The sequence below is a fragment of the Myodes glareolus genome, chromosome 24 (assembly GCF_982192425.1).
Source record: "Myodes glareolus chromosome 24, mMyoGla1.1, whole genome shotgun sequence".
Taxonomy (NCBI): domain Eukaryota; kingdom Metazoa; phylum Chordata; class Mammalia; order Rodentia; family Cricetidae; genus Myodes; species Myodes glareolus.
The window spans coordinates 3398582-3426096 of NC_142049.1; the positions used below are offsets into that span (position 1 = coordinate 3398582).

Genomic DNA, 27515 nt, shown 5'->3' on the forward strand with positions numbered 1-27515 from the left:
ACTGGACTTTATATACTATAAATGCTCTACAACAACTGGACTTTATATACTATAAATGCTCTACAACAACTGGACTTTATATACTATAAATGCTCTACAACAACTGGACTTTATATACTATAAATGCTCTACAACAACTGGACTTTATATACTATAAATGCTCTACAACAACTGGACTTTATATACTATAAATGCTCTACAACAACTGGACTTCTGTGGTTTCAAGAATACAAACGTGAAGCATTATGTCAAATACAAAAGTCATAACCATTATAGGTGCCATTTTAAGATGTAGCTTCATGTCAACATGTAGATAACATTACCTCTAAATCTAACCCAGGCAAGGTGAAATTCCCTTGGCAGCTGCTCTTGTGCTTAGGACAACCTTTTTAAATAATGGCTACCATATTTACAACTCATTATTTAATGCACAGCTTGCTCAAAAGTGTTTATGGGGTAATAAATATCTGTATATCTCTGCAGCCATGAACCTAGATCTTGTGCTTAATACACAGATTTCAATAAACGCTGAGTCAACTAAATGCGTATAAGTTAATAAAGTTAAGGAAAGTATGATGTGGATGAAGACCAAAGAAGCCCAATGAGCGGATGGGAAGACAGGTCCACTCAGTTCCAAGGGGACCTTGGCTAGGTTTCCTTTCAGCGCCATCAGTCTCACCACAGTGGGTAGAGCACCGCTTAGGAGCTCCCTGTGAGACCTGATGAGACGACCTGAGGACAGCTCACATCCATCACAGATTCACCAGGGCTGGATGAAATCCGTGCAATGTTCAAGCTGATTTCCCCCTCAAAACGGAAACAGATTTTTCTTTAATTATGGAGATATGAGACACTATGCTTTAAAAATCTTAAAAGAAGAAAGGCTAAAGGAAAGAAATAAAGAATGCCAGCTGCAGGCTGGCAAGACTGTGGAGCAGGTGAAGGTGCTGGCTGCACAAGCCTGGTTAGCTGAGCTCCATCTCTAGGACCCACAGAAATCTGGGGCAGAGAAACGACTGCACAGAGCGGTTTTCTGACCGTTACTACTACACACACACACACACACAGAGTAATAAAAATGTAAAAGTTGTCATTCCAAATATGTATTTCAAGTGTGTGAGTGTGGGAAGAAAGCCTGGGAAATGCGTACGGTCTTGGAAACAGTAAAGAGATGTCCTTAAGTGGGTGAACACTACTACACAGGAACAACAGATTAGGACTCAACATTAAAAAGGAGTGAGGTATCCAGTGCCGAAGACACAGAGGCACCTCAGTGCACACTCCTCCGGCCACGCTCCATATCGTGTGACTACGCCCATGCAGTCAGAAACCATGGAAACACAGCGCAGACTCACAGGAGGGCTTCCACAGCAGGGCCTCCATTCTCTACAGGGTAATGGTGGGCACAGGGGTCAAAATGTCCAGCCTTAAGAATACATGCATGACTCTTGTATTTACTACGGGCTTTGCGTGATAATGACGTGTCAGTGCAGATTTGTCAAAGGGAAGGACCAGAATGAAAATGGTGAACAGACATAAACAGAAGGAAACCATCTAACATATCCTGTACTACCAGACGACATGAAAGTACTCACAGGGCACGAGACCCAGAAAAGGCACAGAGACTCGATGTGTACTGAGTTTTCTGTAATTACTTAATTACTTTAATTACTTAAAGTGGTTCAAGTAATTAAGTAGATAAAGCGACATCGAGGAACTCAAACTATAAGACAGACGTACCTGAGTCCATTCTGATGTCAAAATGACAGACTAAACAAAAGTGAACAGACCTTCCATACAATTTCAGATATACCCTCCCCAAAGGAGCTTTGATTAATTCCGTTTCCTACATCCAGAGGCTCCGCCCAGGTGAGGGTGACTTAGTGATTCCCTTATAAAGAACGAAGCAGAGAAAGGGGAGCATGGCACATTCTCAGTGGGGAGGTCTGAGCACAACCACTCTAGATAACAGTGTAGTCAGCATCCCCATGCAGACGACACAGACTCCCTCAGTGATGTAATGAGAGCAGCCACACGAACCAGGTCTCATCAGGAGAGGAACTGAGATCAGGTTACATTCTACAGGCCACACAGTCAAAGCTCAGAGACTTGGGAAGAAGACAACCACATTTCAGATATCCTGAGCTGGACTCTGGAAAAAGAAAGTATTATAGGGAAACTGGTAAAATCCACATAAAGCCCGGACCCTGCCTAACAGTTACTCGCTAACACTGTGCTCATTTTGACAAGTGCATCCCGGTGATGGAGATCTTGGGGAGCGGCAAGGGCGGAGGTGGAAACCGTAGCAGGCTGCCACTTGTCTATACACCCAGAAAACAATCCAAAGCAGAGCATCTATTTAGAAAATGAGGAGCCTTGAAAACAGTCATAAACCCATCAGACTCACAGAGGTTCTTTGGAAAATGTTAGCTTCTAAATTTAACCACATTCATGCCTTTAATGGTCAGTCGTTTAAATAAAACTAAGCAAAATTCAAAGTTAAGAGAAAGAACACTAAACATTTCTTATCAGAGTAAATCATGAAACACGATGTACTGCATATTAATAGTTCCAGAATGATGCATATTAAACTAGCAACATTTGCATGACATTATTAGACACGTGGATTACAAATTAAAGACCTAGTATCTCACCAATTGATCCTCATTAAGTTTCATTGCACACTGTATTTTATAGGTCACTGTACTGAGAAAGAGGCATGTTTACTACACAGTCCAATAATACAGAAATAAATGCCTGGTAAACACATCCCATACACATGTGGGTTTGAGGCCTCAAACTCGCTCGATAGGTGAGGCTGATGAACTACTGTTCCTTTCTCCTCATTCTTAACCTGGTTACAGGCATGGGACTCGTCCAGAAGGTTATTTATAAAGCTTACCTATACCATGAATATAGGGTAACAGGTAAACAAATTTTTAAAAGTAATGACTTTTCAGTGCAATATCGGAATAAGGACCCGTGCAGAGGATACACCGAGGAGAAGGCCCTTGTAATATTTCTTTACTGCGAAAGAAATATCCTGGAGTACGCTGAATTACATACCAATTTGTACATGTTGTCCTCTACAGAAACAAATAATTTCTTTCAGTTATAAGAGATAATACCAGAAGTTAGGGTTTATCAGTCTATTGGTCTGTAGGACACCAATTAGTCTGTAATAATACAGAATTCTTAACTTGTCAGTTGGTAAAAATATCTATGGCTGGGTGGTGGTGGTGCTTGCCTTTAAATCCAGCACTTGGGAGGCAGAGGTTGGGAGGATCTCTAAATTCAAGGCCAGCCTGGTCTACCTAGTGAGTTTCAGGACAGCCAGAGATACACAGAGAAACCCTGTCTCAACCCCTCAACCAACATACAAACACACACACACACACACACACACACGAAAAGACAGAAAGAAGTTACAGAATCACAGACAGGAGACTAAAGAGCCTCTTGTCCAATCTTTTCTTTAAGAAAAGGGAGTAGAAGTTGGGTCCAAACGAATACACAGACTTTCCAGAGGTCTGACAGTCGTAGAAAATTTACTCAGTTTAACACAAAACTCTTGCTAGTTTATTCAGTCCCATGTGTTAACTTCCTTTTTAAAAACTACGGGGGAGCGGGCTCAGTGGGTAGGAGTGCTTGCTGCTCTTACAGAGGACCTAAGTTCAGGTCCCAGGGGCAGCTCACGACTGCCTGCAGGTCCAGTTCTATGGGACCCAATGATCTCTTCTGGACACAGACACGCATGAATGCATTAAATACTGAGCAAAAATGGTTCCTACTTTATTTTGTTTGTCGAGACAGGGTTTCTCGGTGTAGCTTTGGAACCTATCCTGGAACTTACTCTGTAGACCAGGCTGGCCTCACACGGAGATCCTCCTGACTCTGCTTCCAGAGAGCTGAGATTAAAGGCGTGCACCACCACCTTCCAGCCAACACTTTTTTGGGTTTTTTTTTTCCCTCCAAGTGAAATGAGCTAGTATATGGTTTAGGCATAAACTGTGAGCATGGTCACTTATATTGAAATTTAGATTACACGGATAGGATTTTAAGCAAGAATAATAAGGAATACAAAAAAAAAAACAACTTCACATTTTACCATTAAACTTCTTATTAAAAGCGGAAGTCTAGATAAATTTGATGTTACTTGGAAAACATTTAGGCATTTCCTTTTCTTTTCCTTTTTATATTTATTTATTTTATATGTACATGCGTTGCCTGCATGTGTGTACATGTACTGTGTGCATGCTTGGTACTCTCAGAGGTCAGAAGAGAATGTCTGATCCCCTGCGTGCTCAGCACACACTTGTGGGCCACCATGTGGGTCCTGGGAACCAAACCCAGGTCCTCTGTAAGAGCAACAAGTTCTCTTTAATGACTGAGCCATCACCCCTCTCTTGGACATTTTTCAAACTGTCCATTAAATCTACTTTTGTTACACTAATGATCGAATAATTTCAGCTTTTAGGTTTGAGCATACTGTTTTCTTTGTCCCCCCCCCAATCACAATCAGCATACACAAGAAAAAATAAAATAAAATTCTGTACCCTGACATCACTTCTAGGTGAAGCTGTCCTGAGACAGTTAAGAAAGCAGGAACGTCGAAGAAATTCTCCTCGGGCACCTTCATTTTGCTTGAAGGCTGTAAATAAAAAACACATGCCACGAAGAGCGATTATGCGTCTTGGTTGCTTTTTCCAACCACACATGATCCACAGCTGAAAACAACATTGCAGTTAAGCCTGTGCAAGGACCGCATGTACCTAACACAGTACACTTGTGCAGCCACGCTGACAGCAAGGGAGCTTACCGAGTAATTTCAAAACATGGTAACCCTTCACAGGGGCTGCCTAGAACCACAGGAAAACAGAACAGATACTCACTCACGTTATGATTCATAACAATAGAAAATTTACAGTTACAAAGTAGCAACCAAAATAATTTTGTGGTTGGGGGTTCACCACAACACGAGGAACTATATTTTGGGGGTCAATTCTATGAGCACACGTGGAGAATGGACTCATGCAATCACTCACAAGGTGGAGCAGCGCACATCTGTTTCCAGCTACCCAAGGCATACTGAAAGATGGGTCTGAGAAAATCAAAGCTAAGGAATTTTATTTAATAAATCAAAGACTGGAGGAATGCTAGGTGAAGAAAACAGTATTTGCAGCACAGGAAATCAGTAAGTGCTGGTGGTGGAGAGATGGCTTGGTGGTTAAGATGAAAGGACTTGCACTTGGTCCCAGAACCAACATCAGACAGCCCGATCAGATGAAGTTACAACCATCTGTAACTTTTGCTTCCAGGGATCCCATGCCTTCTACTGGCCTCTGTGAGCATCAGGTGCACACATGGCATATATGCCCACAGATCTACACATGTACACATTAATAAAAAATAAAAACAAATCTTTAACGGGCAGAATATATAAAGAATCTTTTCTTCCAAGAAAACAGGAAAGAAAATAATCTGCTCCCTAAATAGCAAAGTAGATTTACAGAAAAGCATGGCTGAATGGCTAAGATAGATGTGAAGTTCTCAAATTGATCAAGAAATTTAAAAAAGCAAATTACAAATAAGGCATGCTAAGAAAACTTAAGACAAACACCAGATTGTTAAAAATAAGAAATTTATATTAAGTTAAAATATATTATTAAAAAAGTTATATCAAGTACAGGTGAAAATCCAGTGACATTGGAACTGAACAAAATAAACAAACAGAAGGAAAAAACCAAGAGACGGCACAGGAAACAGCGGCCCACGAATTCATTCGTGCACTCAGGGATCCTATAAAAACACCAAACTGGAAGCCATAATATAGTGGTTCTCAACCTCCCTACTGCTGCAACCCTTTAACACAGTTCCTCACGCTGTGTGACCCCCACCATAAAATTATTTTGTTGCTACTTCATACCTGTGACTTTGCTGCTGTTATGAATCCTAATGTAAATATGTAATATGTAACCCTGTGACAAGGCCATTTGACTCCCCGCAGGGGTTGCACCCCACAGGCTGAGAACCAAGGTCGTACATGGTACAGGAACTGGTGCAGACCCATGCAGGCCTTATGCATGGAGCCTCAGTCTCTGCGAGTTCACACGGGCTGTGCATGTTGACTGAAAGGGCCCTGTTCTCCCGGTGTCCTCATCCCCTCTTTATATACTCTGTCCGTCTCCTCCTCTCCAGGGCTCCCTGAGCAGAGGAGAGGGATTTGATGAAGACAGCCTACTTGCAGCTGACTGTTCCAAGGGCACACACTCTCTGTGTGTACTTTCTGACCATGCATCTGTGTCCGTGTGTCCATAAGCTGCAGGAGGAAGTTCCTCTGATGACCCATGAGTAGAGCAGAACATTAGGAGTCATTTTATTGCTACTTTGTTTGTACTTTTTTTTTTCAGACCAGTAGATTTTAGTTTTACCCTAGGTCCCCTTGGTCTATCTGATTTGCCTGCATGTGTATGCGTGCACTGTGTGTCCCTGGTGCCCTTGGAGGCCAGATAAGGGACTGAGTGCCCTGGAACTAGAGTAATGGATGGTGGGGAGCTGTTATGTGGTGCTGGGAACTGAATCGAGGTTCTCTGCAAGTGCTTAAAGTGCTCTCAGAGCCTGAGTCATCTCCAAGCCCTTCTCCACACTAATTTGATTGAAGAATTTTGTACTTTGTTTTATGTTTAGTTACTCGGGCATTTTTACTCACTGTATTCCTTAGGGAGATTTTCTCCCTGCTCTTGCCATTGCAGACTGAACCTGTGGACTGCCTCAATTACAGGTACTTTTGCACAGGACCAGGTCTCACGTCAATTCAGGGTTCTACTGAAGGAACACTGTTACAGAGTGTGCGAGGCACCAGGCTAAATGCTGGACACACTGGTGAGACAGAGACAAGGTCCCCAAGGATGCCTTTTTTTTTTTTTAATTTTATGGGTTAACTCAACCAAGCAAAATGTACGTAATGCAGAATTTTCAATTCAGGGCTGCGGTGGGGTGCAGAGAGATGGCTCTACATATAATACACTTGCCGCTGAGCGTGACACTCTGAGCTCAGTTCCTGGAACCCACACGGTGAAAGAAAAAGTAACTCCTGTGAGCACAGGCACACACAGAACAGACAGACAGACAGGCAGATAAATGTGAAAAAACAAAACCAAACAAAGATCCTTAAGTAGCATTTTTTTGAAAGTGAGTGTGTCTGGATACTGACGAAATCCTGAGTCACCCAGTGGTATGTTGTCTCCAAGGAACTTTTTTTTTTTTTTTTTTGACTGAACATGAGTCTTTATTGACCACAGCTACTTGAGGGGGATGAAGCGGGAGGAGTGGGTGGCACCGATGCCAGGCCGGCCGTGCTTCACAGGCTTGTAGGTAATGGAGAACTCGCCCAGGTAGTGGCCAATCATCTCCGGCTTGATCTCCACTTGGTTGAAGGTCTTGCCGTTGTACACGCCCACCATGCTTCCCACCATCTCGGGCAGGATGATCATGTCGCGCAGGTGAGTCTTCACCACCTCGGGCTTCTCCATGGGCGATGCCTCCTTCTTGGCCTTTCTCAGGCGCTTGAGCAGCGAGTGCTGCTTCCGCCGCAGGCCGCGGTTGAGGCGTCGCCTCTGCCGGGCGCTGTAGAGCTGCATGAGCTGCTCATAGGACATGTCCAGCAGCTGGTCCAGGTCCACGCCGCGGTAGGTGAACTTGCGGAAGGTCCGCTTCTTCTTCTGCTCCACCTCGGCCATCTTGACGGCGACTCGGAAAAGGAAGCGGTGGCTGCGTCTGCCGTCTCCAAGGAACTTAACCCTCTCCCCAGGCTCTGCCTTCTGCAGGTACCCTAAGGAATTCTGGGTCACAGACTGCTGAAAGTACTGACTGGGGCTCATCTTCCCAGCCCAGGGTGGGAGTGGGTGAGGCGTGTGATCCACAGAAAGTGAGTCACGGCAGCATGCTGGCCACGCACCCTGAAAAGCCCATCAAGATCATGGCGTACCTAGAGCAAAGGTCAAAATCCAGAACACTGACAGCACTGAGCGCTGGAGGAGACAGGAAACAGCAGACGCTCATTGACTATTGACGGGAAGGCAGAACAGTACAGCTACTTCGTTTGTAACACACCTAGTTTCTTACAAAACGAACATACTCACACCATGAATCAGTGACTGTCTATGTCCCTTTGTATTTATCAGAAAGAGCTGGAAACTTATTGTATAGGGATGTTTACAGCAGCATTATTCATAGCTGCCAAAACTGGGAAGCAACTAAGACGTCTTTTAGAAGGTGAATAAAGCCAGGTGGTGGTGGCACACGCCTTTAATCCCAGCACTAGAGAGGCAGAGGCAGGAGGATTCCTGTGAGTTCGAGAAGACCCTGGGCTACAGAGCTAGTTCCAGGACAGGCTCCAAAGCTACAGAGGAACCCTGTCTTGAAAAAACAAAAATAAAGAAACAAATAAAATATATAAAAAAAGAAGGTGAATAAACCACCATACACTCAGAGAACAGAACACTATTCAGTAATCAGTCCCAGATAGTATGAACTTTAACCCACTTCTAAAGTAAAAGGCCATCTAAAAAGACTTGTTTGGCTGTTTCAACTAAGCCATGCACCTCACAATTACCTTTTAGTCAACAAAGGATTTTGTGGGCACTGGTGGTCCCCAAGGCTGTAACAGGTTGGGCATGGTAGCTCATGTCTATAACCCCAGCTAAGGAAGCTAAGAAATATGGCTGTTGGGCCAATCTTGGCTACGGAGTGAATGCTCAGAGAGCCTGAACTACAAGAGACTTGTCCTGTTTACCTTTCTATTCCCGTGCTAAGACACCATGACCAAGCAGCTTACAGAAGAAGGCTCGCTGTTTCAGTGGCTTAGAGCTCATGACCAACATGTCAGGTAACATGGCGGAGGAAGAGCCTGGAACAGCAGGTGGGGGAGGGGAGGCACAGGCGAGCCTGCCAGTGAACAAGCTAACTCAGAATGCCGTGGGCTCTTGAAACCTCAAAGCCCACCCCCAGTGACACACATACACCTGGAAATATGGAGCCCCACAATGAAAGGCCTTCGTTAGTGGGGAGGAACATTCATGATAGATTTTCTTATATGGCAATCTGATAAAAACAAAAACCTGAACAACAAGAAGCCAAAGATACCAGGTAAGTCACGGGTGAATTTCAGGAAAGACCGGCTCAAGAAGAGCCTCAGGCAGATCTTTCAGGACGGATCCAGAAGTGGGCACTGTCATAGGAGAGGCCCCAAACTTTCCTACTGGACTATGATGATGTTTTCTAGAATAAAAAATAATCAGTCTATAGGAACGGTTAGCCCCATATCAAAGTCAAACATTTTATTTGTTTGTTTTTGTTTTTTTTGGTTTTTGAAACAGGGTTTCTCTGTAGCTTTAGAGCCTGTCCTGGAACTAGCTGTAGATCAGGCTGGCCTCGAATTCACAAATATCCGCCTGCCTCTGCCTCCCCAGTGCTGAGATTAAAGGCGTGCACCACCACGGCCCGGCTAAAGTCAAAGTATTTTATGAGGGAAACATTCTCCACAATATTTCAGGTTCCCAACCGCGCAATTCAGCATCAACCACCTAATTAATATCTACTACGGTTTAATCTAGTTTATAGACTGAGTGCCAGTGTAAGACTTTATTTGCACAAGATCTTTGGGCAAAAATATATGAAACTAATACAACAAATGATTTTTTTAAGAGTCCTTCCCATGCTATCCAGAGACCCGATCAACCATTCCCAGTCATATAAAAGTTATTGGAGTAATACGGTTTAACTTAGCCTTTATCACATACAGCAGGAAAAAAAAAAACTTTGCGAGGTTATTCTGTCACTAGAAGCTAAAAACTAGTGTACTAGTGTACAAAGAGACAGAAAACCAAGAATAACCAAACATTTTAAATGTGTACAATCAGTGTTCTGTTTCCTTTTTTAAAAATCAAGGTGTACAGTCGTCTGCTTCTTTAAGGATTTCCAAGAAAATATGAAACAAATATTTTGAACTGCCTCCCAGTTATCTATTCTCACAGCAGAGCAAATATAGCTGAGTGGTTTCAGTCTCAAGGGAATGAAACAAAAAAGCCCACACAAGTCAGCTGTCTCCATGTAAGCTGTGCAGCAGGGAGAGCGAGCGAGTGCAGTGAGCTAGCAGGGGAGCCAGCGCAGTGAGCCAGTCCCAGAGAGCCAGCACAGTGAGCTAGCAGGGGAGCCAGCACTGGAGAGCCAGGGCAGTGAGCCAGACCGAGAGAGCCAGCGCAGTGAGCTAGCACGGGAAAGAACACAGTCAGTGATGAGCGTTTACTTAACCTCCGCAGCAACCCAAGGACCCCGTGCCATCCTCACCCTTGCTTCTGCTACTCAGAATCCCAGGATGGAAAAGGTGAGAATAAAATGGGTAAATAAGAAGCATGCCACAGAAATCTGAAAGGCCTGAAGTCAAGACTGCATCCTGCTGCCACGCTTATTCCAATCTGCAAGTTCGAGATCATGAAGAAAATGGAAAAACACTACCCATCTGCATGTTCCACACCCGTGTGTGTGTGTGTGTGTGTGTGTGCATTTAATTTCAACTGAGGGCTTCTAAGGAGACTAAATCTTCATGATAGAGATATAATAAAAAAAATCAAAAGACCTGAGCTAGATATGACTTAGCCATCAATGCTTAAAAACAGGAACATTAAGTGTTTAGGTCAAAGGCTGCACACAACCAATTTTGGGTATAATCAGTACTAGAAGCCAGGTTCTCAGGCTCCAGTACAACGATTAGTACCAATACTCTAGAAGTTGTCCTAGATGGCTTGTTCTTCCACAAAGCTGAAATGAAAGTATGGTATGGTATTGAAACGCATTCCAAAGTATAGACTTCTCCATCTCCACCTGTGTCGTGCATTTATGTCTCTGTGTGCATGTGCTGTGCACAGGTGCGGGTCACAGGCTGACACTGTGTCTTCCTCAATCACCTCCCCACAGTATTTTCTGAGACAGGTGTCTCACTGTACTGGAGCTCACTGCGTGGCGAGCTGCAAGCCCAGGAAGCCCTCAGGATCTCCCTGCCTCTATTACTGCCTGCATTTGGGTCACAGGTACACTGGCACACTCAGTTTTCACACGAGTGCTGAGGACCTGAACTCAGGCCTTTATGCCTGTGCAGCGAGCGACTTACCAACTAAGCCATCTCCCCAGCACCAAAGTATAGCATCCGATCACAGAAAACAAAAGGACAAACTTTGCTATCAGGTCTCCAGGGATTTGCAATTTCCTATCAAGCTTTGTCTTGAACATTGGCTGCTAGAACTGCTAAAGAAATTGTCCTCACAAGTCCTTAGAGTGCACTGCAGAAATTAAAATGAAATCCCGGGAGGCAGGAGCAGCACAAAGTGCATGGCACTCTGTAGGGCACGTAATTAACAGGACCTGTCGCTACCTACCCATTCCCAGTGCGCCCAGCGTCGCTGCGTGCCTTTCAATTGCTGCAGATGTGTATCTTGGGACACACTGAACTTCTAAAGAAAAAAATAATCTTCCTTTAAATGAGGGTCTATCTGCATTCCAGAACACCCGTGCCCAGCTCTGAGAAAGGGTCCATCCTAGCAGTCATTTGTTGCATAGAAAGGAAGTTGTGAGTACCCACTGTTTGCAAACTCTCTGCTGTCCTGCTGAGCATCTGAGAAAGAACAAGAATAAAAGAAGTAAGGGCCTGTCAGTCATCCTTAAGGTTAGATAGTGAGGCTGGCGATTTAAAAAGCTGCTTTTTTTAAAAGGGGGAAACAATGTGAATGAAAAAAAAAAAAAAAAAGGAAAGGACGTGACTGCTCCTAGGTGTGTGGAGGGGAAAATTTATTATGTTACAGATCTGCGGGAGAGACAGCCAGAGGCAGGGACAGATCTGCAGGAGAGCACAGCCAGAGGCAGGGACATCTGGGAGAGCCCAGCGGACAGGACCCTGAGCCATGGGGCGGGGGCAGAGACAGGAGAGCCAGACCAAAAGGCATGGAGGGGAAAGGGTAGATGAAAAAGACCAGGTAGCCAAGTGGCTGGATTACATAGGGAAGGCCAGCCCAGCTCCTGAGAGCAGGAACTGAGGGATGCAGGGAGAGCTTGGTGGTCAGCGTCCAGAACCTCGGCCGTTCGTCCCAGGTTGAAAACCCAGCACAGTGTCAAACAACGAAGCACAGGCTGAAGCCATGGATGGTCACGCTGCATTTCACACTAACCAGGGCAGTGCTGAATGTACTTCAGAAATAAATAATGGCAAATTATCAATCATAAAGCAAGATATATGTCTTTTCCACATGTCATTACTGTAAGTGTAGAGATGTGAGTAAGAGCTGTCCTGCATAGGCTTATTCGAACACTGTCCCCAGTTTGAGGTGCTATTTGGAAAGGCGATGGAGGAAGTACATCCCTTACCCCACTTCCTGTCTGTGGATGAAGCCATGAACAACCAGTTCCTGCCACCGTGCCACGCCTTCCCCTCCATGATGGACGCCATCCCTCTGGAAATGGAAGCTGAAACAAACCCTTTCTTCTTTAAGTTGCCTTTGGCCGGGATATCTTCTAACAGCAATACAAGGGTAACTAATACAGTGCTACAGCTCCATTCACTTGTTAAAAAACCAACTAGAATATAGCAGTCTTCACTGAATACTGGTATACTCTGGTATACTAGCATATTCTACTGGTAATGGTGAAACTCCATCAGTAAAGAGTAACTCCAATGTGCTAAGGTGCGTGTGATAATGTTCTGGGACAGATGGCAGCCCAGGATGCATGAAACTGTGTCTTCAAATTACACATAAAAAATGTTTCTTTGTGCTCTGGTCAGAATGAGATTAAAGCAACTGCACACAGGTAGAGGATCACATTTCAAATACAGGAGAACAAAGTTTACGTCAGGAGTAAACTTTATTGCGGATCTTTCTTCCTAGATCTGTCCTAGGGAAAAGTTTGTCCCTTACTTCGTGAACGATCGTGGGAAACTCTTTCAACTCACTCTTCGGTGAAACTGGTAAAAATTATTAAAAAAATAATAATAAAGCAACCATTAAGATTTCTTTGGAAACAGTTCCAAGAATATGTAGCAAACAGAGAAAGATCTATTTAAAAACAATTTACCAAACATTAGTATGAATCGAGGAGCCTATGGTGTTTACATCAGAGATTACTCCCGTTCACCCCTCTTCACAGCTTAAAATGGCAGAAACTCTAGCTAGGCTGGAGGTTCTAGCCTTCTTAATGCTGAGACCCTTTAATACAGTTCCTCATGTTGTGATGACCCCAACCGTAAAATTATTTCATTGCTACTTTATAATTATAATTTTGCTACCACTATAAATCGTAATGTAAATACCTGATATGAGACCCTGTGGTCCGGTCCACAGTTTGAGAACCACTGGCCTCGACTGTTTGCCCTGCAGGTTCCACCCAGCTGGAATGTGGAGGCCAGGTGAGGCAAACCCAGGACACCTGGAGCTGCTGCTCCCCCACAGGACTGGGTGCCTAAAGGAGGAAGCTATTCAGGGTCATCTTTCTTTCTGCCTCCAGCACTAGAGCCCAGCCAGGCTCCAAGATCTTGTCTCTGCAGAGAAGCAGGTCAGATAGCAGCAGTCCAGATCTGTCCCCAGAGGCACTGGTGAGCAACAGTCGGAGGGAAAGTTCACGCAGAAGCGCTCTCTGGAAGGGCGGTGATTGCAGCAAGAGCACAGGAGACTGGCAGATTCACTGAGGATAAAGCTAAATGGCAGATCTGGCAGCGCACTGGAAAGACGGGAAGTTGGCTGAGAACAATTCTTGAGAGGTCAGAACAAATTTACATGCTGGCCATGAGAAAGATCCTCATAGAGGAGCCTGAATTTGATTGAATTATTTTGAGATGCAATTTATAAATTTATAGCCCACGACTTGGTTAAAATAATAAAGCAATGAGCCTGTGGTCAGGAGAAGAGGCAAGCAAAGACAGCCCTGCCCAAGTTAGCAGTGCGAAGTCTGTGTTCTGTGCGCATATTCAAGCTGTACCCCCAAGGTACAGTAGGTCTTCCCGCTGCTGGGGAGGGACATCTCTAGACTGTGTAAAAGAACCCCTACAACTCAGCTACCAAATGACAAACTAATACAATATCAAAGTGGTCAAAGGGCTTCCATATACAAATATTCAACACATCTGAGAAAAGCCACTCACTATCCTGAGTGATTAAGACAATGCAAATTAAAGCCACAGTGAGACAGCACTCCACACCCCAGGAGAACTCTAACAAAGAGACTGAACACGGAATATGTATGTAAGGACATACAGTGAAACTGGAGCCTCTTCACGGTGCTGGCGACAACAGAATTGCACAGCCACCATGGAAAGTAAATCCGGCGACGGGGTTTGAAATGTTGACTACAAATATGTGATGTTCATCTGCACAAAAATCTTGCACTAATCTTCCCTTTATTATTACTCATACTTCCCACAGAATAGAAATAAAAACATACCGTGGGACACCCACACGCTAGAGGATGTACTGAATATAAAAGCCTAAGTACCGCTTCATGCTGCAACACGGATGAACCCCACACACCACAACAAATAGAGAGGGACTATGTTTTATGAGTTCACGGAGAACGCAAATCTGTACGAAGTAGATTAGTGGGAGCTACAAGCAGGGATGAGAAAGGCTGCTCATCAGCTCTGGGTTTGTTTCTGAGGTGATAAAGATGCCCTCATACCAAATCATAGTAACTGACTGGAAAACTCAGCTATGATACTAAAACTGGAACTATTTTTAAGTTAGTAAATTTAATGGTACGTGAAGCATGTCTAAAAAGTGCTCTTACTTTGAGACAGGTCTCATGTAGCTCAGTCTGTTCTCAGACTTTAAACTCTGATTCTCCTGCCTCCATCCAAACTGAGCCCAAAACTCTGTGTTTGCTGAACAAGAATTCTCCAACTCAGCTGCCTTCCCAGTCACAATAAAACATTTAAACACACACGCACATAACATTTAAAAACACACACGCGCGCGCGCACACACACACACACACACCCTGCTTTTCCCCTCATTCCTAAAGCTGTCCATCTTGACCTCTATAATTCATCGATAGGCACCTTCTCATGTGTTTACTTGGAGTCCAATAAAAGCCCCCACTCAGTTCACGTCTCTAAGTCTTCTCGCCCTGTTCCTTTCCCCAGAACGCCTTTCGGAGGCAGTCGAGTCACGCGGTCATGTAAGAACTTTCTTAAGATTTATTTTTCATTTACATGTGTCTGAAGTGTATGCACGTCACCTGCATGCAGAAAACCACAAAGGCCAGAAGTGGGAGCTGGAGTTATGGGCAGTTGTGAGCTACCATGTGGGCACTGTAGCTGAACCCGGGTCTTCTGCAAGATGCCTAAGGACTCTTAACTGCTGGGCCCTCTCTTTAGACCCGGAGCTTCTTCTGTCTTCTCAGTCAATACAGGCCTCATTTTGCCTGAGATTCCCTATCACCTATAGTTGGCAACAACGTGACCTCAACTGTAGATACACCACGGTTTTACCTCATTCTCTGGTCCACTTTTAGCATGCCACAGCCCCAAATTCATACCTTAATCTCTTTTATCTTTTCAGAGACAAATCACACATGCTTCTGGAGTTATGGCGGGACTGCAACCCTCATCAACTGAAAATATTAAATACTGAAAAACACATTTAGTGATGGCTTAGCAACATACCACAGTGAAGCGCTGGCGTGCCTCAAGGAACGTGGGGCTGACTGGTAGGCAGCTGCGGCTCGTTTGCTACCATCCTAGCAGCACGAGAAAACATCCCTATCACATATTATTAGCCCAGAAAAAGATGAAATTTCAGAATACGATTTCTGGGCTGAGGGTTCACTGGTAGAGTGGTTCTGTTTAGCATATTCAGGGCTTTAGGTTTAATTCCCACCAAGGCAAAACCAAAGTTACATTTCGGTTGAATGCTTATCACTTTTTGCAGATGAAACATTCCAAATAGATTCATCCTAAACTGGGGACCATCCCCGGATGCTCCAGCATTGCGAAGATCAAATACGGTTTTGAATTCAGCTGGGACCAAACAGGAAAAAAATACAAACAAATAGTATAAAATAAATATCAAGAATGAATAAAAAAGCATGCTCCTTCCTTCATCGCCTCCTGCCAACGTCCCAGAGCTCGGGCCAGAGCCTCAACTACACCATCAGCTCCTCTGCGGTACTTAGCACAGCATCTTGAACACAGATGGTATCAAATGTGTGCTGAATAGCAAATGAACGCCTTGAATACAGCTTCTTACATATGTATGTAACTCTCCCTAAATCTTAACAAATATTCAGTCTTAAAACTTTCGTATGGGCAGTAGAGACGATAGAAAGAAACTAAACTAAGACAGTGGAGCAGACACCCGCTTCTCCACGAGGACTGGGGTACATATTCTAACTTTGATTTTTCAAGGTGACTCAATGCTGTCCTCAAACCCGTGTGCACTATGTATTATTACTTTAAATAATTAGGGATATTTCAATATTGCCAAGGGTAGTGGGGGCCGGAGTATATAGGGCGCTCATTTAAAAAAGGTAAGAATTTAAATGCCGAAGTCCACTCCCTTTTAAAAGTAGACCCTAGATTTGCACCATGAGCTTGAAGCAGCAGCTAGGAGGAGACTGACAATAATTCCTGGAAGGACCGAGTGACACAAGGTGGGCCCGGGGTTCTCCTTCCAGACAACAGGGTCTGCAGGTCACGCCTCAGCAGCTGGACTTCTGTAAGTGATGGCGGCAGCATCAGTACACAGCGCGAGAAGGACAGAAAACCTGGCCTGCTGGGTGGATGGTGGGCCTACAGCAGCAGTCAGCTCGAGGGCACGTCTTTGGGGTACTTGACAGTCAAGTCTGGTTCCACTATGTAACATTCCCGTGTCTGACCCAGAAATAACATACGATCACATACTTCTCACTTGCTCAGCTTTAGAAATATATTTTCCTCTTCTTAGTGGGACTCACCTGGTGATCTGCCTTCTTGAGTTATTCACAGGTCAGAAGGCACACGATGTAATCTACCAGATCTGCCTAAGAGAATTCCCTGGCAGCCAATCAGTTATCTCCAAGTGTGCCACTAAAGTTCAGGACGGTTTTTAACTTGTTTGAGTTCCTGTCAAAGCTCCCTCCTTATTTGTACCAGTTCTTCTAATCCGCACCTTGGAAACCATTATGTGGCTTAGATTAAGAAATTATGATGTGTATTTAAGATGGCTAATTTTTTCAGTTCACGTTCAGTATATTAAGAAAAGGAGAAGAACAAGTAGAAGACCATTTTTAAGAATACTGTTGTCCTTTTTATTTGCTGCTTTCTTTGAATTCATACATACAGATGCTAACACTTCCACTTCAAATGTTCAACAAGTCTTTTTTTTTTTTTTCAAGTACTGGCATTACAGAAACACTTGGCTCTCAAGTCATTTTTATTTTGCTTTTTCCAAAAAGCTAATTATAGCTGGATTGTGGTGACGCATGCCTTTAATCCCAGCACTCAAGAGGCAGGGGAAAGTGGTGAGTTCGAGGCCAGCTTGGTCTACAGAAGGAGTTCTAGTATGGTCAGAGCTACACAGAGAAACCCTGTCTCAAAAACAAACAAATCAACAACAAACCAGAAAGCTAATTATCATCAAGATTTCTTCACCTTTTATATGAAGGAAACATTTGATTCTTATTTTTTAATAATGATGTCAACAAGTGAAGATGGTGTCTTACAGCGACCTGTCTATTTGATAATGTTAAAGAGGAAGCGTTGCTAGGAGTCAGAAAGCACAGGAGACAGTAGGTTTTGTCAGTGGACAGAATCAAATCAAACAAACATACAATAAAGCATCTTTTTTTCAAATGATTTTATTTATTATGTATATATATAGTGTTCTGCCTGTATGTACACCTGCATGCCAGAAGAGGGCACCAGACCTCATAGATGGTTGTGAGCCACCATGTGCTTGCTGGGAATTGAACTCAGGACCTCTGGAAGAGCAGTCAGTGCTCTTAACCTCTGAGCCATCTCTCCAGCCCAAAGCATCTTTTAGGAATAAAAAAGTCAGTAAATAATCACCAGGAACACAAATGTGATGCAACAACACACAGTTCTCCGTGTCCATCCACTACTAAGTAGTCATGTGTGACAGCTAAGCTTGTAAATGCATGGCTCTCAACTGCCTGCATGTAAGAAAAGTTAGGAGAGGATTTCACGTCATTGTATTTTTGAGCCGGGCCTTGCTATGCCCTAAAATGCACAATGCTCCTGCTTCTGTCATCTGAGTGCTCAAATTAAATGAATGTACACACAAGCATGGCCTGTTCTGATAATGTATTATGATTTTTACCTGCAGTGTGGGCAGGCTCACAGTGTCTGGCACATACTAGACTCAGAAGGTAACTACTAAGGAAAGAATTGAACTTGGGCTGGAGAGAGGAAGCTCAGAGGTTAAGAGCGCTCACTGCTCTTGCAGAGAAGGCAGGTTTAGCTAATAGCACCTACATGAAAGCTCACATGGATCTGGAGCTCTTGTTTGGCTTTCACAGGTATCAGGCATGCAGGAGGTACACATACATACATGAAGGCAACACTCATACACATGAGATAAAAAATAAATCTTTCAAAAATAAACTAAAGGTCTCCACATCTTAAACAGAACAATGAGACAAGAGAAAAAAAAAGCAGAAGAGGACATAAATAGGAAGAGGTCAGAGTATCCTATCAGCAGATGGTACGGTTCTATACACCAGAACTGTATTCATTACTTTCATTGCTGTGATAAAACACCGTGACCAAAAAAAAAAAAAAAAAAAAAGGAAAAATGATAACGGGAGAAAGAGTTTATTCGGCTCATGGCGCAGAGGGCCGAGAATCCACGGTGACGAGAAAGTACGACAGCACAAGGAGGAAGGTGAGAGATCATGTCTTTTCCACCGCACAGAGAAAAGGAGCCGGACTTCGGCAAGGCTCTCTCTCCCAAAGCCTGCCCCCAGTGACATACTTCCTCCAGCAGGGCCTCACCTCCCATACTTCTCCAGATAGCACCGCCCTCTGGGGAGCAAGTGCTCAAATGCCTGAGCCTACGGGGACATTTCTCATTTTAATCACCACAAAGATCCTAACGATCACCAGACAACTCTTGGATATGATAAACACTCTTAGAGCCAAGTGGCAGGCTACAAAACTAGTATACAGAAACCTGAAGCATATATTTTTATATGCTTCAATGACAAATATTGAAAACTAAATCAGGGAAACAATGTTGTTCACAATTGCCTTAAAAAGTAAAAACAAACAAAAACCCTTGGAGTAAACCTAAGGAAATTAAAGACAACAATGAAAACTTACACACCAGAAGGTAGAAAGACTCCCACATTCATTGACTGGAAGAAGTAACATTGTGAAAATGGCTATTTTACCAAAACCAATCTATAGAATTAGTGAAATTCTCATAAAAATCCCAACGCCATTGTACGGAAATAGATTAAAGATAGTCTTGAGATTCATAAGGAAGCACAAGAGATGCCAGACAGCCAAGCAACCCTCAACAGAGAGAAAGACATCGGCTGATTGCCGATGTGTCTGGTGTGCTGTATGGGGGTCTGAGCCTGGATATCCAGAGAGAAAGACGGCTGGTTGCCGATGTGTCTGGTATGCTGTATGGGGGTCTGAGTCTGGGTATCCAGAACCTACATACAAGCGAGGGGCAGTGCACACATCTGCACCCTCAGCGCTTGAAGGGCGCTGGCAGGCAGGTGGATTCCTGGAACTCACTGGCCAGCTGGAAGCCTAGTCAAATCGAAGCACTCCAGGCTTAGTAAGAGACCTTGTCTGAAAAAAAAAATCAGACAGAAAGAGATGGAAGAAGAGACCTGATGCTGACCTCTGGCCTCTACATGCACACACATGACCTGAATGTTCATGTGAATACTCCCATACAACTATGTGCACACAGTGTACCTCTACACACACGGATGCTGTTACAAGTATACACCCACCCTACGCGATTGCAAGCTATGTTTTAGAGCCATGGTATTAACTAATAATATCAGCACAGAACTGGCAAAGGATACATACACAGATCAATGGGATAAAGTAGAGGACTCAGATATAAACCTCACAACTACTACCATTTGCTTTTTAACAGAGATGGCAACAAAATTATTCACTGGAAAAAAATACAGCTTCTTTGACATATGGCACTAGGAACATTGGATATCCACATGCAGAAGAATGGATCTGAATATCCTGTATAAAAATCTACTCCAAATGGACAGGAGACCCTAATGTAGGACTGCAAGTCTGGAACTATTAAGAGAAGTAAGCACAGAAAACACTTCCAGATGCAGGCACAGGCCAGGACTTTCTAGTAGCTCAGGAAATTATGCTAACATCTGGCAAGGGAGAGCTCATGAAATTAGAAAGTTTCTGTACAGCAAAAGATACAACTGTGTGAAGATAATGCCTTGGAATGGGAGAAAGGCCTTGCTATCTACACATCCAATAGAAGATTAATACCTAGAATACACAAAGAACTAAAAAAAAAAAAAACCAACAAACAAAGTAACAAGAATCAACCCAATTGTCTTAGTCAGTGTTCTAGCTGTGAAGAGACACCAAGACCATGACAACTCTTATAAAAGAAAGCATTTGATTGGGGTTGGCTTATAGCTTCAGAGGTTTAGTCTGTTATCTTCATGGTGGTGAGCATGGTGTCAGGCAGGCAGACGTGGTGCTGGAGAAGTAGCTGAGAGTTCTCCATCTGGTATGCTGGCACTAGAAGAGAGAGACACGGCCTGGCTCTGACCCTAGAAACTTCAAAGCCCAGTCCCAGTGACACATTTCCTGTAACAAGACCACACTTCCGGATCCTTCAAATAGTGCCATTCCCTCCTAACCAAGCACTCAAATTTATGAGGGGGGGAGGGGAGTGGCATCCTCATTCAAACCACGGCACCAATCGATAAGAGGTCTAATGAGATGAACAGACAAGACAGTTCTGAAAAGGTGAAGCAAAAATGGCCAATAAGCACATGAAACCCAAGTTCACCCTCGCTAGCCTAGTAATACAGATTAAAACTACACTGAGATTCCAACTCCCCCTTCAGAATGCAGTCCCTAAGAAGCAACAAGCCATGCTGTCAAGGATGGGGACAAAAGGGAACCTTTACACCCTGCTGTTGACAGTGTGAACAAGTCTGGCCACGAAGGAAATCCCTACAAAAGTTCCTCAAAAACATCAAAACCGAATCTACCACATAACCTAAATATATCATTCCTAGGTATTTACCTGAAGGACCGCAAGTCAACCTCAGAGAAATGTCTGCAACATTACTCTCAACAGCCAAGTAGCAAAACCACAAAGCGCTCATCATCAAACGTGGCATATATGCACAGTGGAAGTTCTTTTTTAAAGACAGATTTTATGTGACCCAGGCTAGTTCTGAACTTGCCATGCAGCTGATGGTCACCTTGACTTCTGATCCACCGCTTCCACCTCCCGAGTGCTGGAAGTACAAACGTTCAGCACTACAGCCTGATTGAGACACTGGGAATCAAACCCAACCGAGGCTCTGGCGAGCATTCTACCAAGTGAGCTAATTTCCCAGCCTACAGGAGGGAGATTTTTTTGAGCCATAAAGAACAAAGATGATGCCATTTGCAGAAAAGTGGATGCAAGCAGAGCTATCACAGTAGTCTACCTAAGAAAGACAAATATTTGCTCTCATTATTGGTTTACAGATTTTATATAAATGCATAAAATCATGTATGTATTTATTTCCATGGGAAAGCAGAAGCAGAACAGTGCAAGGGAACAAAAGGGACAATCGGGGGAGCAGAAGAAGGAGAAGGTAGGGGAGTAAGTCAGCAAATACACTCAAAAGTAAAATATAGATTGAGAGACAACAAAGCATCCCAGGAAGTACATCATTTCCTATGAAAAAATCTACTTTACAAATCTGTTTTTTTTTTACATGCACACCTTTCTATTTTGTTTAACCATTAATTTTTTTGATTAGCACACACAGAAATGGGTGTGACTGTGATATTTTATAGATCCATATTATTATACTTTGTTTTTATTTACAGCCCTTCTCTTCCCTGCCACTCCCCAGCCCTGCTAGTCCCCTTCCTCCTCCAAAGTCTTCCTTCTGAGTTCATTGACATATATGCTACATGAAAAAGTAAACAGAATGATAAATTAAAATTCATCCTTTCTAGTTACAGTAGAATCATGGGTCTGGGTCAGCAGGAAATGTAAGCGATCAGAGCAATGTGAATGTTTTTCAAGGATTACTATTGACAACTTCAGGTGCCAGTCATGGTCTTCTGTCCACAAACGCATTATTAAATTTCAAGCAAATCCTTAGAGAAAAGTGTCAGACAACGATAAGGGGATACAGCTTACCTCCACTTGGAAAAGCTCTCCAGCACCCTCGCAGTCATTGGACGTGATGACCGGGGTATGAATGTGCACAAAGCCATTGTCCTGGAAGAGAGGAAAACCCTTACTACGTTTGCACATGAAGCAATCCCAAGAAGAGCTGCTGCATCCTACTATTAAAATGGACGTTTGTTTGGGAGTGTTTGGGAGGGGTTTGCTATGTCCTTGGCAAACCCTGAATTCCTGATCCTCCTGTCTTAGCCTCCACACATTACTGCACCTGGCCAGCTGAATGCTTTATTATGCATAGAAGCAAACAAAATGTTAAATATGGAACACACTCAAATATATCTTGTCTAACTACTTCATTTAAAAAAAAATAAGCAGACCCTGTCCCAGAGAGAGTCCATGAATTTCCAAGTTAGACAACTTGTCAGTAGCTGAGCTGGGGATGGAACAGAAGCCCTTCCTCCCTCCCTCCCTCCTCAACTCCTTCCCTCCCCCCCCCTCACACACACACACACACACACACACACACACACACACACACACAAAATTTCTTCTGCCCACGTCCCTGATATACTGAGGAAGGACCAAGGAGAGAACGCTCACCCGGGCTAGTGAGGGGTGATGCTGCCCACACTGCTCATGACATGCTAAGTGAACAATATGAAGTTATCTTGAAATGAAACCTTGGCAGTAATGAACCATTAAAAGGGGGAAAACAGAGGCAGGTAAACAGGAACTAAAGAAGGAAATGGGAAGAGGGAGAAGTCTCTGTCTGCCAGCCGACCACACAGTGCGCTGCCCATGACACAGGCAGTGAGTGGACTTCCTTTGCCTGAAGAGTACTCTGAGCAGCAGCAAGCCCGTCCATCACGGAGGCGCCAACGACAGTCCTTCCGATCAAAAGTCTGCGACTGTTTCCATTAGTGAACCACAAAAGCTGCTGCTAGCAGGACTGAAATAACCCATCAGCTTCAAGATTATGTTCCTTTCATTTTGACTCTGCATGTAGGCAAAAGGTTAGGTTCACAATGGAAGTGGCAGGATGGGAGCGCAGGTAGCTGACAGTGACTTGACAGCACACAGGCAGAAAGCCATATACTTACTGCAGGATTTCAGCCTTGAAATCAATACAATAAATGCATACATTTGCATCCCTGCTAGGTTCTGCCCATCACGGGTAGACTATAAAAACATCTTTAGGCATAATCAGAGGGCGACCTTCCAAGTATGACCCTCTCTGAATTCAAGCGTTCTGACCACAAAAGAAATTATTTAATCAACAACCAGATAAAGATTGGTTAAACATTCAAACTATAAATTAAGACTCCCAGAAATTATTCAAATATGCACTTAACCTGAAAGCAGCAGGCTGAGAGGTGCTGCACACGGCACGTTACGAAGGACCAATGAGATCCAATCAATACGATTACTGCATAAAACTTATTTCTTATGAGCTAATCATTTATTCTGTATGAACGCGGGCAACTAAGCATGAGCACAGTAAACAAAGAAGGGAAGTGAAAAATCCAAAGGAAATGAGGGTGGAGAGAAGAAACGCATGGATAATTGCCAGCCCTGGATCTGGTGGAAGACCGCCTGAAACAGCACTGCTGATGGGAGGGAACAAAATCAAAACGGCACACTCTTCCAAGAGGCATCGGCTTCTTAAATGTTAATGGTGCTAGGCTGGCAAAGCTTATCCAAGTCCACAGCGTCATCAAGGGCTGCAAAGGAGAACACACAAAGTAGAACAAAAGAGGCAGCACAAGAAAGTCTGGGGAAAAACAACGTGGTGGGAGAGGAAGACACAAATGAGATGGAAAGAAAGCCAAGGAGAGCTGGACTATGCCAGCATCTGCCTCCCTGAGCTACTGCTGAAGCCATCCCATAACAAAGGGATCCCTAGGAAGAGATGGGACAGCCGGAGAAAGGCCTGGAAACAAGCAAACATTTCACCGGTTTCAGAAATCTCACCGACCACCTCCGTGCGGTGATGTGCATTTCAGAACCGGGTACCCAGGTTCTTGGCGCCCCAAATGCAGCCCTCATACACCAACCCCCACTGTTAGAAGACAACAGGACTACATTTTCCTTATCACACAAAACTAAGGTAGCTGCTATTATTTAAGAATCATCAACCAAGACAGAAATGAGAGAGGAATTTCAATCACTGGCACGTCATCGGCACGTCACTGGCAACAAGAGTGACCGGAAGAGGGAACGAGAAAGCCTGTAACACCTTGTGTTCCACTGCAGGCTCTGGAGGCACCCACCGTCAGGGAGGACACCCCTGAAACTCACAAGGACAGTCTGTCTGTTGTGGACTTGAGGGGAACAAGGAAATACCATATTCCATTTTAGATAAACCCAGAGAAAAATCTTCAGCTGTGTGAGGACCTTGGCTCTTCTAAAGGGTTTAATCCTTAAGTCTGAGCTGAGGTTTAGAACACAGCAAGAGTAACCTACGAGCAAATCAAGTGACGCTCACTGTGATTGTGTAACTATGCAAAATCCACGCTTTGAATTTTCACTCAAAGCTAGAGCCTCGTGTAACCCAGGCTTGTCTCAAACTTGCTAATGTAGTGGAAGATGACTTGAACTCCTGATTTTCCTGCCTCTGGCTCATGAACAGATTTCAGGCATACACTCCACCATTTCCTGCTTACTCTACCAATAGAGCTACAGCTCCATCCACTATCAAAAATAATTTTTTATATTTAAGCCAAAAGATAATTCTATACTGTTATAATACCCTAGCTTAAAACACTACCCAAATCCCACCTTTACCATATTAATATATGTTTCAAAGGTGTGAAATTTATGAAAGTTTGGACATTTTTTAGGGAGCCTACAGTAATAAACCGAAGAAACAATAGCAAATACTAGATAATATGTAACCATCAATCGTAAGTGCAACAGTAGACTTTTTGTTGATTCTTGAGACACAGTCTTACAATGTAGTCCTGGCTGAGGTGGACATCACTTACTATAACTTATGGCAATCTTCCTGCCTCAGATTCTGGAGTACTGGGATTAGTCATGAACCATCACACTCTGGTTCTAGTGTTGGACTCTAGTGTTCAAACCGAGAAGGAGTCGCCCCCAGAGACCACCTCATACACCACAGCCGATGCAAAAGCATGAGGATTTTATTAATTCTGTCATGACAGGGTCCCTCAGCATTCGGGAAGCCGAGAGACCCCGAATAGCTGGTACAGTCTACTTTTAAAGGAGAAGGCCCCATAGAAACAAGTGGGGTTGTTCCTTGACCATTATGATTGGCTTGTTCGAGAAGGGCTAATACCAATAATTGACTGGAGAACTATTGTCAGATCAGATGAGGTAAGAGGTCATTTTGACCCCGTTTCCCAGGGGACTGAGTCAAAACATACGTGTATGGGTAATTGTTCAGGAACTGAGTACGTGCATGTGTACCTGTTAGGTCCTTGGTTCCCAGGGGAGGAGGGGAAGCACTAAGGCACGGAGGCTGAGAGGGTTTGGAATTGTCAGAAATGGCTTCAGAATTGTCTAAAATCTTACACTAGTAACTTCTTGAAATACACAGTCCTAATTTTCACATACAGAAGAAGACACCACAGAATGAAACACAGGCATTATATATGTATATGTATATACATATATAATTATTATATTAGCTTTTTGACACAGGGTTTCTCTATAGCTTTTGGATTCTGTCCTGGAACTAGCTCTTGTAGACCAGGTTGCTCTTGAACTCAAAGAGATCTACCTGCCTCTGCCTCCTGAGTGCTGGGATTAAAGGCGTGCGCCGCCACCGCCCAGCTGGCATTACATTTTTAAATATGATTAAAAATTTAAAATTAAGGGGCTGCAGAGATTGTTCAGCGTTAAGAGCATGTTTATTCTTCCAGAGGACATGGATTCGAGTCACAGCACCTGCCTGGTGGTTCACAGTCACCTATTAATTCCAGTTCCCTGAAATCCAAAGCCCTCTCTGGCATATATCAGCCCCAGAATGCATGTGTGGCACAGATATATCTCCATGCAGAACACCCATACATATAAAGTATGTTTTTTTAAAAAACTAAAAAGTGAATTTGTACTAAAAAGTATCTTTATTTTATAACCACTGCAACAATGCTAAAATTATTTTCAAACGCATAAATGTTTATAATTTTTACTTTATTTTGGTTATTTTCTTATTTCAGACTTTCTACTTTGCTTTATATTTTAAATTATTTTCATATTTGTAAAAGCTTGAAATAAAAGCAAAAATGGAGGTAAAATTTACTTGTCAATGGATTGGCAATACCGCCATCTAGTGGCCAAAACGTATAAAACGATTTCAGAATTAAAGCAGGTTGAACCACACTGAACCTCATAGAAGAGAAAGTGGGGAAGTACACTTGAACGCATTGGCACAGGGAACCCCAGCAGCACAGTCACTGAGAGAAACAATTAATAAATGGGGCCTCCTGAAACTGAGAAGTTTCTGTAAAGTAAAGGACATGGTCAACAAGACAAAACAGCAGCCGACAGAATGGGAAAAGATCTTCACCAACCCCGAAAATTAGGAAACAATCTACGTCAGGATCCAGCAATACCACTTTTGGGCATATACCCAAAGGAAGCTCAATCGTACCACAAGGACATGTGCTCACCTATGTTCATAGCAGCATTGTTTGTCATAGCCAGAACCTGGAAACAACCTAAATGCCCCTCAACAGAGGAATGGATAAGGAAAATGTGGTACATTTATACAATGGAGTACTACTCAGCGGTAAAAAAAAATAATGACCTCTTGAAATCTGAAGGCAAATGGATGGATCTAAGAAAATAACCATATTGAGTGAGGTAACCCAGACCCAGAAAGACAAATATAATATGTACACTCATAAGTGACTTTCAGACATAAATCAAAGAAAAATCAGCTTACAATTCACAATCCCAGAGAACCTAGACAACAAAGAGGACCCTAAGAGAGACATACATGGTTCTACATAGGAAGAAGAAAGGAAAGACAAGTTCTCCTGAGTAAACTGGGAGCATGTGGGCCATAGGAGAGGGTAGAAGGGGAGGGGGAGAAAGGGAGGGGAGTAAAGTGTATAGTTCAATAAAATCAATTTTAAAGAATTT

The 27515-nt window shown here is 43.5% G+C and overlaps 1 protein-coding gene and 1 pseudogene across 2 annotated transcripts in view; both read right to left on the reverse strand.

The window, feature by feature from the left end:
* Positions 1-27515, reverse strand: part of Nars2 (asparaginyl-tRNA synthetase 2, mitochondrial) — an 80481-nt gene that overhangs the window by 41527 nt on the left and 11439 nt on the right. Inside the window, exons 5-6 of one of the 2 annotated variants that reach the window (XM_087901259.1) lie at positions 22416-22496; positions 4557-4651 (exon numbers count right to left, since the gene is read on the reverse strand). In XM_087901259.1, coding sequence (XP_087757385.1) covers positions 4557-4651; positions 22416-22496 — 176 coding nt within the window. Of the gene's footprint in view, positions 1-4556; positions 4652-22415; positions 22497-27515 lie in introns of those variants that run through there. The other variant, XM_085682975.2, reaches the window with a different exon arrangement.
* Positions 7276-7774, reverse strand: LOC148117943 (small ribosomal subunit protein uS19 pseudogene; annotated as a pseudogene).